This window comes from Helianthus annuus, chromosome 10 (assembly GCF_002127325.2).
Source record: "Helianthus annuus cultivar XRQ/B chromosome 10, HanXRQr2.0-SUNRISE, whole genome shotgun sequence".
NCBI classification, from domain to species: domain Eukaryota; kingdom Viridiplantae; phylum Streptophyta; class Magnoliopsida; order Asterales; family Asteraceae; genus Helianthus; species Helianthus annuus.
Genome location: NC_035442.2, coordinates 28,737,902 through 28,750,333, shown reverse-complemented (window position 1 = coordinate 28,750,333; position 12,432 = coordinate 28,737,902). Strand labels below are relative to the sequence as shown.

Here is a 12,432-nt window from a genome sequence, read left to right as displayed (position 1 = left end):
AAGAGGTGATCGGCATTTATGCCCGTAAAATGCCTCAAATGGAGTGGCTTGGATGCTGGTGTGGTAACTGTTGTTATACGAAAACTCCACTAACGGGAGATGTTTTTCCAAGTCGTTGCCGAAATCGATAACACATGCCCGAAGCATGTCTTCTAGAGTCTGGATGGTGCGTTCAGACTGCCCATCCGTTTGCGGATGATAAGCTGTGCTCATGTCTAACCGAGAGCCAAAAGATTTGTGCATTGCTTGCCACAGTTCCGAAGTAAAACGCGCATCACGATCGGAAATTATAGAGGTGGGCACCCCGTGCCTCGAAACCACTTCCTTTAAGTAGATGTCTGCTAAAATAGAGAACTTGTCTGTTTCTTTGATAGCCAAGAAGTGTGCAGACTTTGTGAGTCGATCCACGATCACCCAAATAGTATCATTCCCTCGTTGAGATCTAGGCAGGCCAGTAACAAAATCCATGGAAATTTCTTCCCATTTCCATTGTGGTATCTTTGGCTGCTGAAGTAGGCCTGATGGTTTCTGATATTCCGTCTTGACTCTCGCACAAGTCAAACACTTGCTAACGTAAGTTGCTATGTGGGCTTTCATGCTAGGCCACCAATACGTAGTTCTGAGATCGTGGTACATCTTATCTGAACCATGATGTAGCGAGTAGCGAGACTTATGTGCTTCATCCATCACAAGTTCTCGTAAATTACCATAGAGTGGGACCCAGATGCGTCCTGTTACGTAGTAGGCACCGTCTTCCTTTTGTTCTAACCGTTGCCTTGAGCCGTGTAAGGCTTCAGCCCTGACATTTTCTGGTTTCAATGCTTCTACCTGAGCATCTCGTATCTGTGCTGGAAGACTAGACTGAATGGTAAGTTGTAATGCTCGCACGTGTCTAGGTGCAGTATCTTTTCGACTGAGGGCGTCGGCCACAACATTGGATTTGCCTGGATGGTACTTTATAGTGCATTCGTAATCGTTCAAAAGCTCGACCCATCGACGTTGTCGCATGTTCAACTCCTTTTGCTTGAAGATATGCTCGAGACTCCTGTGATCAGTGTAGATGGTGCACTTGGTACCGTACAGGTAATGTCTCCATATCTTAAGCGCGAAAACAACAGCTCCCAGCTCTAGATCGTGTGTAGTGTAATTCCTTTCATGGATCTTAAGTTGGCGCGATGCATAGGCTATGACCTTGTCACGTTGCATCAACACACACCCAAGACCCTGAATGGATGCGTCGCAATAAACCACAAAATCGTCCGTGCCCTCTGGCAATGAAAGAATAGGTGCGCTGTAGAGCCTATCCTTTAAGTGCTGAAAAGTTGTTTCCTGTGTATTACCCCAACGATAGGTGACACCCTTCTGTGTCAGTAGGGTAAGCGGCTGCGCAATCTTTGAGAAGTCTTTGATGAACCTTCTGTAATAGCCCGCCAAACCCAAGAATTGGCGTATTTCTGTTGGTGTACGGGGCGCAGGCCAGTTCTTGATCGAGCCTACCTTGGATGGATCAACATGAATCCCATCCTTGTTTACCACGTGGCCTAGAAAATGGACTTCACGAAGCCAGAAGTCGCATTTTGAGAACTTGGCATATAGTTGCTCTGTACGAAGAAGTTCCAAAATAAGTAGTAGATGCTGCTCGTGTTCCTCCTGACTCTTAGAATAGATCAGAATGTCGTCAATGAAAACTATAACGAACTTATCCAGGTAAGGTTTGCACACCCTGTTCATAAGGTCCATGAAGACCGCAGGTGCGTTTGTCAATCCGAAAGGCATAACCAGGAACTCGTAGTGTCCATAGCGAGTCCTGAATGCTGTCTTAGAGATGTCCTCGTCGCGGACTCTCAGTTGATGGTAGCCTGACCTCAGGTCAATCTTCAAATAGTAGCTCGACCCTTGCAATTGGTCGAACAAGTCGTCAATGCGTGGAAGAGGATAGCGATTCTTCACGGTCACCTTGTTGAGTTCACGATAGTCAATGCACATCCTGAAGGTACCGTCTTTCTTCTTCACAAATAACACTGGAGCTCCCCAGGGCGAAGAGCTGGGACGTATGAAACCCTTATCCAAAAGTTCTTGCAGTTGCTTGGACAGTTCTTCCAATTCTGGTGGGGCTAAACGATACGGTGCTCGAGCTATGGGCGCTGCTCCAGGAGCTAGCTCGATTTGGAATTCGACCTGGCGATGAGGCGGTAGCCCAGGTAATTCCTCAGGAAACACTTGAGGAAAGTTACGTACTACAGGAATATCCCCGATTTTCTTCTCTTTCGATGATGCGTCAGTGACAAGTGCTAAAATAGCTCTGTGGCCCTTTCGCAAACACTTCTGGGCCTTTAGGAAAAAGATGATGCCCACCACAGCACCACTCTTGTCGCCTTGAATTTCGAGAGGTTCTTTACCATAACGGGGAATACGAACAATCTTCTCTTTGCATAAGATCTCTGCTTGCTGTTGGGATAACCAATCCATCCTAATGACGATGTCGAAACTACCCAGAACTATAGGAATGAGATTGATAGAGAAAGTCTGACCAGCTAAAACGATGTTACAACCCTTGACTATGTGCGTGGCTTCTAAACTTTTACCATTGGCCAACTCTACGACATGTTTAGTGTTTAAAGGAGTTGGTGTTCGTTTAAGCATTTGATTAACTCTCAGAGACATATAACTGGTATCCGCACCCGAATCAAATAAAACAGTAACATAAAAGTCATCAAGAAGGAACTTACCCATCACTACGTTAGGATCATTCCTTGCTTCACCCTGCCCCATCACGAACGCACGACCCCTAGCACCATTGTCATTATTGTTTCCCCCATTGTTGTTCCCATTGCCCTGATTATTGTTGTTGTGGTTCTGATTCTAGTTTAACTGGGGGCAGTCCCGCTTGAAGTGGCCTTCAGCACCACACTGAAAGCATCCCCTGTTGCCTCGATGCTGTTGCTGCTGCTGGTTCCGTGGAGCTGGTGGTTGTTGCTGTTGGTTCTGACTCGCAGGTCGTGGGCTCCTGCAATCCTTAGCTTCATGACCCATCTTGTCACACCTCTGGCAACGACCCCTGTTGCACTGGCCATTGTGGTGTCTGTTCCAGGTATTGCACTTCGGGAGGTTTCCTCGATATCCACCCTGCCTCTGACTACCAGAAGATTGCTGACCAGGACTCTGGTAGTTATCAGTCTTCCGCTGCTGCGCCTGGGACTAAACTGTAGTCGAACCCTTGCTGGAATCCCCTTCCCATTTTCGCTTGTTGTCACTGGGGGTAGCAGAAGTAGTAGCACCGATACGCTTGGGGAGCTTGTTCTGTTCCACTGCCTGATCTGTGAGGCGATGAGCAAGACGAGTAATATCCTGGATGGTAGCAAGGTTGGCCGATGTCACATGACTTTGAATTTTTAGTACTAAGCCTCTGAGGTACAACTCAATACGCTTGATGGGAGGATCCACCATAGTTGGACACAAGATGGCCAGCTCGTTTGACCTTTTCGTATACGCCTCTATCTCTTACCCCGTCATCTTCAGGTTAAAGAACTCCACTTCCAACTTGTGGATGCCATCACGAGTGCAATATTCTCGCTTAATCAGTTCCTTGAAATCGTTCCATGGGGTAGCATTAGCAGCCGCCAACCCCAGCATCTGAACTTGCGCATTCCACCAAGTCAGCGCAATGCCTTCGAGAGTACCAGTGGCATACTTCACTCTGCGAGCCTCAGGGCATTCACACATCTCAAAGACCGATTCGAGCTTCTCAAACCAGTGGAGGAGTCCAACGACCCCTTCAGTGCCACTGAATGTGCTAGGACGATAGTCCATGAAAGTCTTGAAGGTGCAAACAGGTGGCTGAGCGTGCTGACCTGTTGTGTATAAGGACAAGGTTAAACACAAGATTTGGCTTAGGAGTGTAGGATCTAAAGACCCTAGAGTGAGTTGCAACTGCAGGATATACCTCCTGCTTGGGCGGCTGCAAGTGCCACAACAACTTGTTGGTTAACCAGAGCCGTCAACTAGGCTTGAGTCATGTTAACGCGTCCAGCCATGATCTTCATATCAAGGGCAACATAAGTGAGAGAGGTTCGCGAAAATGCGATGACAGAAGAGAGTAAGCACACAAGTGTTTTCAAGCAATAGTTGTTACGTTTATCTAAGCATACCATGAGCAAAGTTCTATGTAATCTAGCAAGTAGGTAATGTAAACATAAATCATATCACCTAGAATGTTGAGGCTTGCACGTGGAGCGAAGCGTCGTTGTGGATCGTTGAGCACTGTACAGGTTATAGTCTGGTTTTAACAAAACTTTTTCCCCTTATTAAAACCAAGTTCACTATAACCAATGGCTCTGATACCAATCTGTCACACCCCCAAAATCCACATGCGGAGTATCACCGCTTGGAGGCGTGACTGACCAGGATCCAACCACCAATCATATTGAACATAACAAGTAATAAGTAAAATTCAACCACACAATATGAAAGGTGTTTCAAATCAAAATGTAGTTAAGTGTTTAGCGGAAGCATAATTGTAAAACCCAATGTAAGTATTAAGTACGAAATAAAGTAATGTTTTTAGCATGGCACACACTGCCATGTCCCACAACGACCGTGCCTCCCTGTGCAAGCTCCATGAGTACCTAACGACCTGCAAGGCATGTAACAACGAGTCAACAACAAAGTTGAGCGAGTTCACAGTTGGTTGTCAAGTTATAGTATTCGTTTTGTGAATCATATGTTCGTTCTGTAAACCATGTATCGTATTAATTTGTATCGCGGTCTCCCAGACATGTGTGAGAAGATTAGTGGGGGCTTCCCATGTGTTACTAGACCGAGTGTATCGACTGCTACGAAAATGTAAGAGGTGCCCTAAGTCAATGTCTATCAGCATTGACCCTTTGCCCATAGTCCATTAGTACACACTCGTCCGACCGGCACGGTGTGAGGTTTGTTAAACCTAATAGCGTTATTAACTAATGACCCGCTCGCCATAGGCCTCGGCGATTAAGTCGATATAATGAGGGACTTCAATGATAGAGGTTTGGTCCAGTGTGTATTCTTGGCATCCTACTCCCAGAGGATGGTAGTAATTATCGTTTAGTTCGTTTACCCATTCCCAACCCTTGGGAATCCCATGCCTTGGAAAGAGTGTGAACTCACCTTGGTTTGCTCGGCAGATACACGAAAAGGTTACTTGAGCTATATGTCGTCAACCACATCCTAACATGGTTACCATACAAGTCAGGTTTTGGTTTCAAGTAGTGCACATAAGTTTACACATAAGCTAACAGGTTACGAGCACGTATTGATCATGGCAAACACGTAGAGCATGTTAACAGTCAAAAACACACATGATGTCCACATTGTGCGACTCAGATGATTGGGCTTGTTGGAACCTGAAGGTTTATTCATGTAGGTTAGCAATGTCTAGGGATTGATCTTGTAATTATCTAGTTCTTTATGTTTTGGGTCAAGTAATGTGGTTTGGGCTGGTTAGTAAATATGTCGCATGGGCTTAGTAGGTATCGGCCCTATATGGTTTGTATATAAACAACCTTAATCAATCGATTAAGGGTTGTTGATTGCGAATAGAAGTTTGGGCAACACAAGCATAAGGAACCGAGTTCCTCTCGAATACTTGTATCAGTCATTGGTAAACATTGAATGCAAGTTTCGGTTTGTTTATTGTTCTATTCATCGTTTGATCTTTATATTTGTTCTTGAATCAACTTGTGTTTGAATTCCGCGCTTTCACAAGTTAAGATTGATATCATTGAGAGATCCTCACGGGTTTTACAATTGGTATCAGAGCCATTGAAGCCATTCAAGGGCTCGGTTTTGATATCATTCGGATTCAAGAATTTTCATATATTACTGATCCGGTTTTTGTTGAGTGTTTTTGCAGAAATATTTATTATATGTTCTTGACAGAATCATCGAAAAAACCACTGATTTTGGTTTGTTGATTTCAGTCTTGGTGTTTGCTGATTTTTCGGGAATTCGGTGGTCAACAGATTCAAAGATTACAATATCTTTGAATTTTGGAAATTGCTGAAAAGTAGGGATTGCGAGTAAACAGATCTTATCACTTATTGTTTTGCAGGTTACGACTCGCAATCACTCAGTTGCGGTTCATCACGCTCAGTTACGACTCGCAACCATTGCTGGTTTCGGTTCATCACGTTCAATTACGACTCGCAATCATTGCTGGTTTCGGTTCATCTTGCCTCAGTTACGACTCGCAACCAGCAGTTTGATCTTCACTCGCAACCGTGGTTTCGGCTCATCCTGTCTTGTTACGACTCGCAACCTCTTCGGTTACGACTCGCATCCACAGTTGACTTGACTCGCAACCATCTCCATTACGACTCGCAACCCAGTTTCGACTCGCAACGACAGTGTGTTACGGACATTTGGACTGTTGACTTTGGACTTAATAAAATCAATTAATTAATTAACTGATTAATTAACCATATCATCGAACAACAGTGAACTGTCTGCCCTAACTCAACAACAAGAACTGGACTCAAAGCTTGGAACTACAACACGTATTCCGAGATTAACTGATGCTAATGACTTTCCCGAGTGGAAGTGGCGCTTTGAACAGCATCTGAAGGTTAAAGATTACAAGCTATGGCGCAGTATCTTGAGAGGACCTAGGGAGATTATGATGGAAAGTCCTACAGAACCAGATGTCAAAATTAAAAAGCCTCGAGATAAATACACTGAAGATGATTTGCTCATTGTTGAAGAAGATGATCGTGCTCTTTCCTACTTAACTATGGGTTTAGGTCCTGATATTGCTATTGGCTTTCGCTCCTGCAAATCTGCCAAAGAATTGTGGGATTCTCTGATTGAAGTGTATGAAGGAAACGAAGACATGAAAGAGAGCCGAAGAAACTTGCTGCAACAAAACTTCAACAATTTCAACCATATTTATGGTGAAACAATAGATAATCAGATTCAGAGATTCGTGAAGCTAGTCACTCAAATGCAAATGGAAGAGATTCATACAACTAATGCATCCTCCAATCGACAACTTCTCAATGCACTGCCTAAGAGTTGGGATCATCATGTTGCAATGATCAAGAAGACAAAAGACTTAGCTAGATGTACTCTGTCTGAGATGATCTCTCACATCAAGGCATGCGAACTGGATGATAAGCAAAGAGAAACGAATTACAAGAACAGTATGCTAGCTGCCGGTTTCTCCATTGCTCCCGCCTCTTCCAACAACAACAACACAGCCTTACTGTCTCAAGGAGGTTTTCAGATGTTTCGCAATAATTCATCCGCTTCTCAAATTTCAGCAAAGGGGCACTCACCTGGATCCTCAAATCAAGTTGTTTCCTCAGCGTCTACTGTTACTTCTCCTTCAATTCAAAATGCTGGAAATGTCTCTACTGTCGCTCCTACTTCTGCCTTCGCTGCAAACAACGAAATGATAGCCTTCTTCGCCAGTCAATCAAAAGAAAAACTGGAAATAGCAGCTTCAGTGATCAACTGTTTGAATGCTTTCATTGCAGGAAAGCTTGATCCACCAAAGTGGAGTCCTAATGATCTGTCTCAGATTCATCCAGATGATGTTGAAGAAATGGATATCACTTGGCAGATGGCAATGGCTGCTTTCAGAGCTCAAAAGTTTGTGAGAAAAACAGGTAAAAACAGGTGGGGAAATGCATGGAATGGAGCTGCTAAAGTGCCCTTTAATCTTTGTTGTTTCAACTGTCATGAGGAAGGACACTATGCTCGTAACTGCCCAAAGCCACTTGTAAACAGAGATCAAGCTTCTGCAGAATTAGCGCAACCAGCAACACCTGGTCAACCTGCAACTCCTAATCGAGAAAGGGCTCTTGTGACCACTACCAGTATAGCAGATGCTGAAGCTTCTGGAAGTCCACAGCCGCAAGGATTAGCACAAGCACTGGTGGTACAGCCCAACATTCACTTTGATTGGTCTTCAGAAATTGAGCGTTTGAACATATCAGCTCCAGAGAATCAAACTGCTACATCCAACATTGCTTTCATGACCTCAAGCGAACATAGCTCTAAGCCAGAGGAAGAGACTGCAGCTGATGATTTTGCATTCATGACTCAAATCCTGTCAGCACCTGTCAAAGGTCTCACGAAAGAAGAGGTAATTTCTGTTTTCTGCACTCCTGAATGTAGAGAACGAGTTGAGTCTTATCGAATTCACAACGCTGAGCTAATCGAAGACTATAATGAAATTAAACGTAAAAATTTTACTTTAACGAAAAACGAAAAACTTTTCAAAGAGAAAATCGAAGCTCAGCGTAAGGACATCGTTCAACTCAAGGACGATGTCAGTGTAGCCGAAGCTCAACTCATGATAGTCAAAGAAAAATTGTGTGAGGTGACTAAAGAACTGGAGAATGTTAGGGATAAATATCAAATAAATCAATTGAACATTAAGAAATTCGATTCCTCCAGTAAATTAGTCAAAAATCTGTGCGATCAACAATTGGCATATTCCAAAAAGAAAGGGTCAGGTTTGGGCTATAATCAGACTCCTCCTCCGTACAATGATAATTACACTTATTTACCAATGACAGAGGAGGAGATGCTGAACGAAAGTAAAATGACATATGGATCAAATAACAACAAATCGTCTGTTCATAACAGACACGTTGAGCCACAAAAGTCCTCACCATTGAATTTTGTTCCTAAAGGCACAATTGATCCTAACGTTTCATTGTCATGTGCAGATGATAGCTCTGAAGTAAAATGTGGTGATGTTCATGGGAGTGAACCAGTCGTTATTGCAAATGTGTCTGAACCTTATTTTGAACATTATTCTGAACCTACTGAGTCTGACATTGCTTTTACTAATTCTTTGTTTGCGTCGTTTTCTGCTTTCGTTTCGTCTCGTCTTGTGAGCCTGTTGTTTTGGGCAAAACTGATAATGTTTGTGTGGATGATTTGAACAATAAGTGTGGTGATGAATGTTTTTCTTCAAATGCTTGTGATACTAACATACCAAATGTTTCAGCTTGTGAAAATGTTACAGGTGAGGTCCCTCAGGATGCATTCAGTGAAACCACTGAAACGCCTTCTCAAGAAAATCAAGTGTATCCTGATTCTTCTTCTGAATCTGTCTCAGTGGGCGTCCCTAATGTTGAATCTAGTGGGACCCCATTGGAAACTGTGTTAAACAATGAATCTGAATCTGTGTCACAAGATAAATGCTCTGAAGAAATGCATATTGATGAAAATTTTTCAGGATCATAAAAGAAATCTGAATCAGTTTCACATGATAAAGGCATCGAGGAAGAGCATACTGTCGAGACTTCTTCTTGTTCAGGAAGTGAACCTGAATCAGCTTCAGATGATAAATGTGTTGATAAAACGCATTTGGATGAAACTCATACATGTTCAAATTCGGAATCAAGATTAAGTGAAAATGAAAAGAATGTTGGTCAAAACGAGAAATCATCAGAAGAAAATCAGTTAAAAGAAAAACCACAAGTCAAACATAGTCAGAAAACTAAAACGTTGAATCACACGAAATCAAGCAAACAGAGTCCAAATGTCAAAAATATTCAAAGTGTGAAACGTCAAACATGTTTTAACTGTGGCATTGCCGGTCACATTGCCAGAAATTGTGGTAAACTCCCAAGGACACTGAACAAGAAACCATCAGGGCGAAATCAGAAGGTCACGTCTAATCGATGCCACTGTTCGGAGTCCATGAAGTCTGCAAGGACTAAGACGATGAAGAACAACAATCATCATAGGACTAGACCTTCTGATCAGGATTGGAATGCAGCCAAACGCCATAATCAATATCAGAATAGACAAACAAATTTTTGGCGTAATCGAAGTAATTCTTTTGGTAACGTATTTGAAAGTTTTAATTCTAACTCGTCAAGACAGTTTTGGAAACCTAAAGTCAATGGCATGCAATCCAATCCAATGAAATCATATCATCAAAAGGTCGCCAACAAAAATGTTTCAAAATTTCTGAATAAAGATAACTTAGTTTGGCAGAGGGTAACGTATTTCGATGCTCAAGGAAAACCCAGATCCACTATGGGCTGGGTTCCCAAATCTAACTAATCCCGCTACTCGTGCAGGAACAGCTGTGGAGGACTACCGTGCGCCTCTGGTACATGGATAGTGGCTGTTCCAGGCACATGACAGGAGACTTATCCCAACTTGTGAATGTCAAAGAATTTAATGGCGGATATGTCTCATTTGCGGGAGGTGAATCTGGCAGAATCACTTTAAAAGGAACTGTTCAAAACGGTGTTCTCAGCTTTGAAAATGTCAATTATGTTCCAGAACTGAAACACAATCTGTTAAGTATTTCGCAGATTTGTGATCGAGGGAATTCAGTTCATTTTACGAAGAAGGGATGTCATGTTCTTAAGCCTGGGATTGTTATTCCAGAAGACTGGTTCTTGATGACAGCTGAAAGAAAGGGAAATGCTTACGTCATTGATATGAACAAGAAACCGTGTGAAGAGATCACTTGTTTATTTTCAAAGATTTCAGAGCATGATGGTCTACTGTGGCATCGTTGACTTGGGCACGTGAATATGAAAAATCTGAACCGTCTAGCTAAAGGTCAATTGGTACGAGATCTTCCGATCAAGGATTTCATGTTGGTGGAAAAATGTGTTGCATGTGCGAAAGGGAAAGCTCATCGAAAACCTCATAAGACTAAACCAGCACCTTCGACAAAAGCTGTACTCGAACTACTTCACATGGATCTTTTTGGTCCAGTGAATGTGCTGAGCATTGGGAAGAAAGCTTACTGTTTGGTAATCGTCGATGATTATTCTCGCTACACTTGGGTGTATTTTCTCAGTCACAAAAATGAAACTGCTGTCTTGGTAAAACAATTCATCACTTTGGCTGAAAATCAAGCGAGCACTAAGGTGAAGGTTATTCGATCAGACAATGGGACAGAATTCAAGAACGTGATTTTAGATACGTTCTGTGTTGATAAGGGAATCGATCGTCAGTTCAGTGCGCCTCGAACTCCACAACAAAATGGAGTGGCTGAAAGAAGGAATCGTACTCTCATTGAAGCTGCGCGTACTATGCTGGCTGATTCAAAGCTTCCTAGCTTCTTTTGGGCCGAGGCTGTTAGCACGGCTTGTTACGTCCAGAATCATGCTTTAGTAAACAAACGTCACATGAAAACCCCTTATGAGATTCTGGAAGGACGTAAACCTTCGGTTTCACACTTTCGCATCTTTGGTTGTCCATGCGTATTATTACTAATGGACTCCAACGGAAAGTTTGAGGTCAAAGGTGACGAGTGTTACTTTATTGGATATGCTAAAGGCTCTGCTTATAGGGTATACAACAAAGTAACTAAAAAGGTCGTCGAGTCGTGCAACATTGAGTGGCTTGAAGAGAATGCTACGGACGCTAGAGTTGGTCCAGATTGGTTATACGATTATTCTGCTCTGTTTAAATCATTTAACATTTTGTCAAGTGATGTTTCAGTTGCAGGTGTGTCTATTCCAAAACAACCATTGTCATTTGAAGATACAGAAGACGAAGCCCAGATGCAAGACAATGTGAAGCATCATACCGTTGATCCACCGGGAATGGTGTTTACGCAACATCCTACACCGACACCGATGGTCAATCAATCCCCTGAGGGTGCAGCAACTAGTGACTCTGCATTGTTTCCTGATCCAATTCCTGAGGATTGTACTGTCACTTCTCCTGTAGTTCATACTACAACCGCACCTAATGAGGGGGAGTCTAGCAACACCACCACTGAAGAGGAGACTGTACCTGATTTGGCCATACCGACGAGCGTTCAACGCAATCACCCAATCGAGAATGTGATTGGTCCTGTAAATGCAGGAATTTTGACCAGGAGTCAATCAGGAACCATTAACACTTGCTTATATTCTTGTTATCTTTCTCAAATCGAACCTAAAACCATTGATATAGCTTTGCAGGAACCTGGCTGGGTAGATGCTATGCACGAAGAGCTGAACCAGTTTGAAAAACTTGGAGTATGGAAGCTTGTCAAGTTGCCAGCAGGAAAGCGTAAGCTTGGAACTAGATGGGTTTTTCGAAACAAGCAGGATTCTGCGGGTGTCATCGTTCGAAACAAAGCAAGGCTGGTGGTTCAGGGATTTAGACAAATCGAAGGTCTGGATTATGATGAAGTATATGCTCCGGTTGCGCGACTTGAAGCCATCCGGATCTTTTTGGCTTACGCGTCGTACATGGGATTCACTGTTTATCAGATGGATGTCAAGACCGCGTTTCTCTATGGAGATGTGAAGGAGGAAATTTTTGTCGAGCAACCGCCAGGGTTTGTGCATCCAGATCATCCTGAGTACGCCTACAAGTTAGACAAGGCGTTGTACGGGTTACATCAGGCTCCTCGAGCTTGGTATGCCACCCTAACAGAGCATCTGTTGGCTCATGGATATACGCGTGGCACCATAGACC

The 12,432-nt window shown here is 43.2% G+C and overlaps 1 protein-coding gene across 1 annotated transcript; it reads left to right on the top strand.

Moving 5' to 3' along the window:
- The first annotated feature begins 5,697 nt into the window (after nucleotides 1-5,697).
- On the top strand, nucleotides 5,698-8,987 carry LOC118482925. Its single transcript, XM_035978532.1, has 2 exons — nucleotides 5,698-8,122; nucleotides 8,712-8,987. Exons 1-2 carry the CDS (start codon nucleotides 6,653-6,655, stop codon nucleotides 8,727-8,729), a joined length of 1,488 nt encoding a protein of 495 aa, XP_035834425.1. The 5' UTR covers nucleotides 5,698-6,652; the 3' UTR covers nucleotides 8,730-8,987.
- Nucleotides 8,988-12,432: the final 3,445 nt, after the last annotated feature.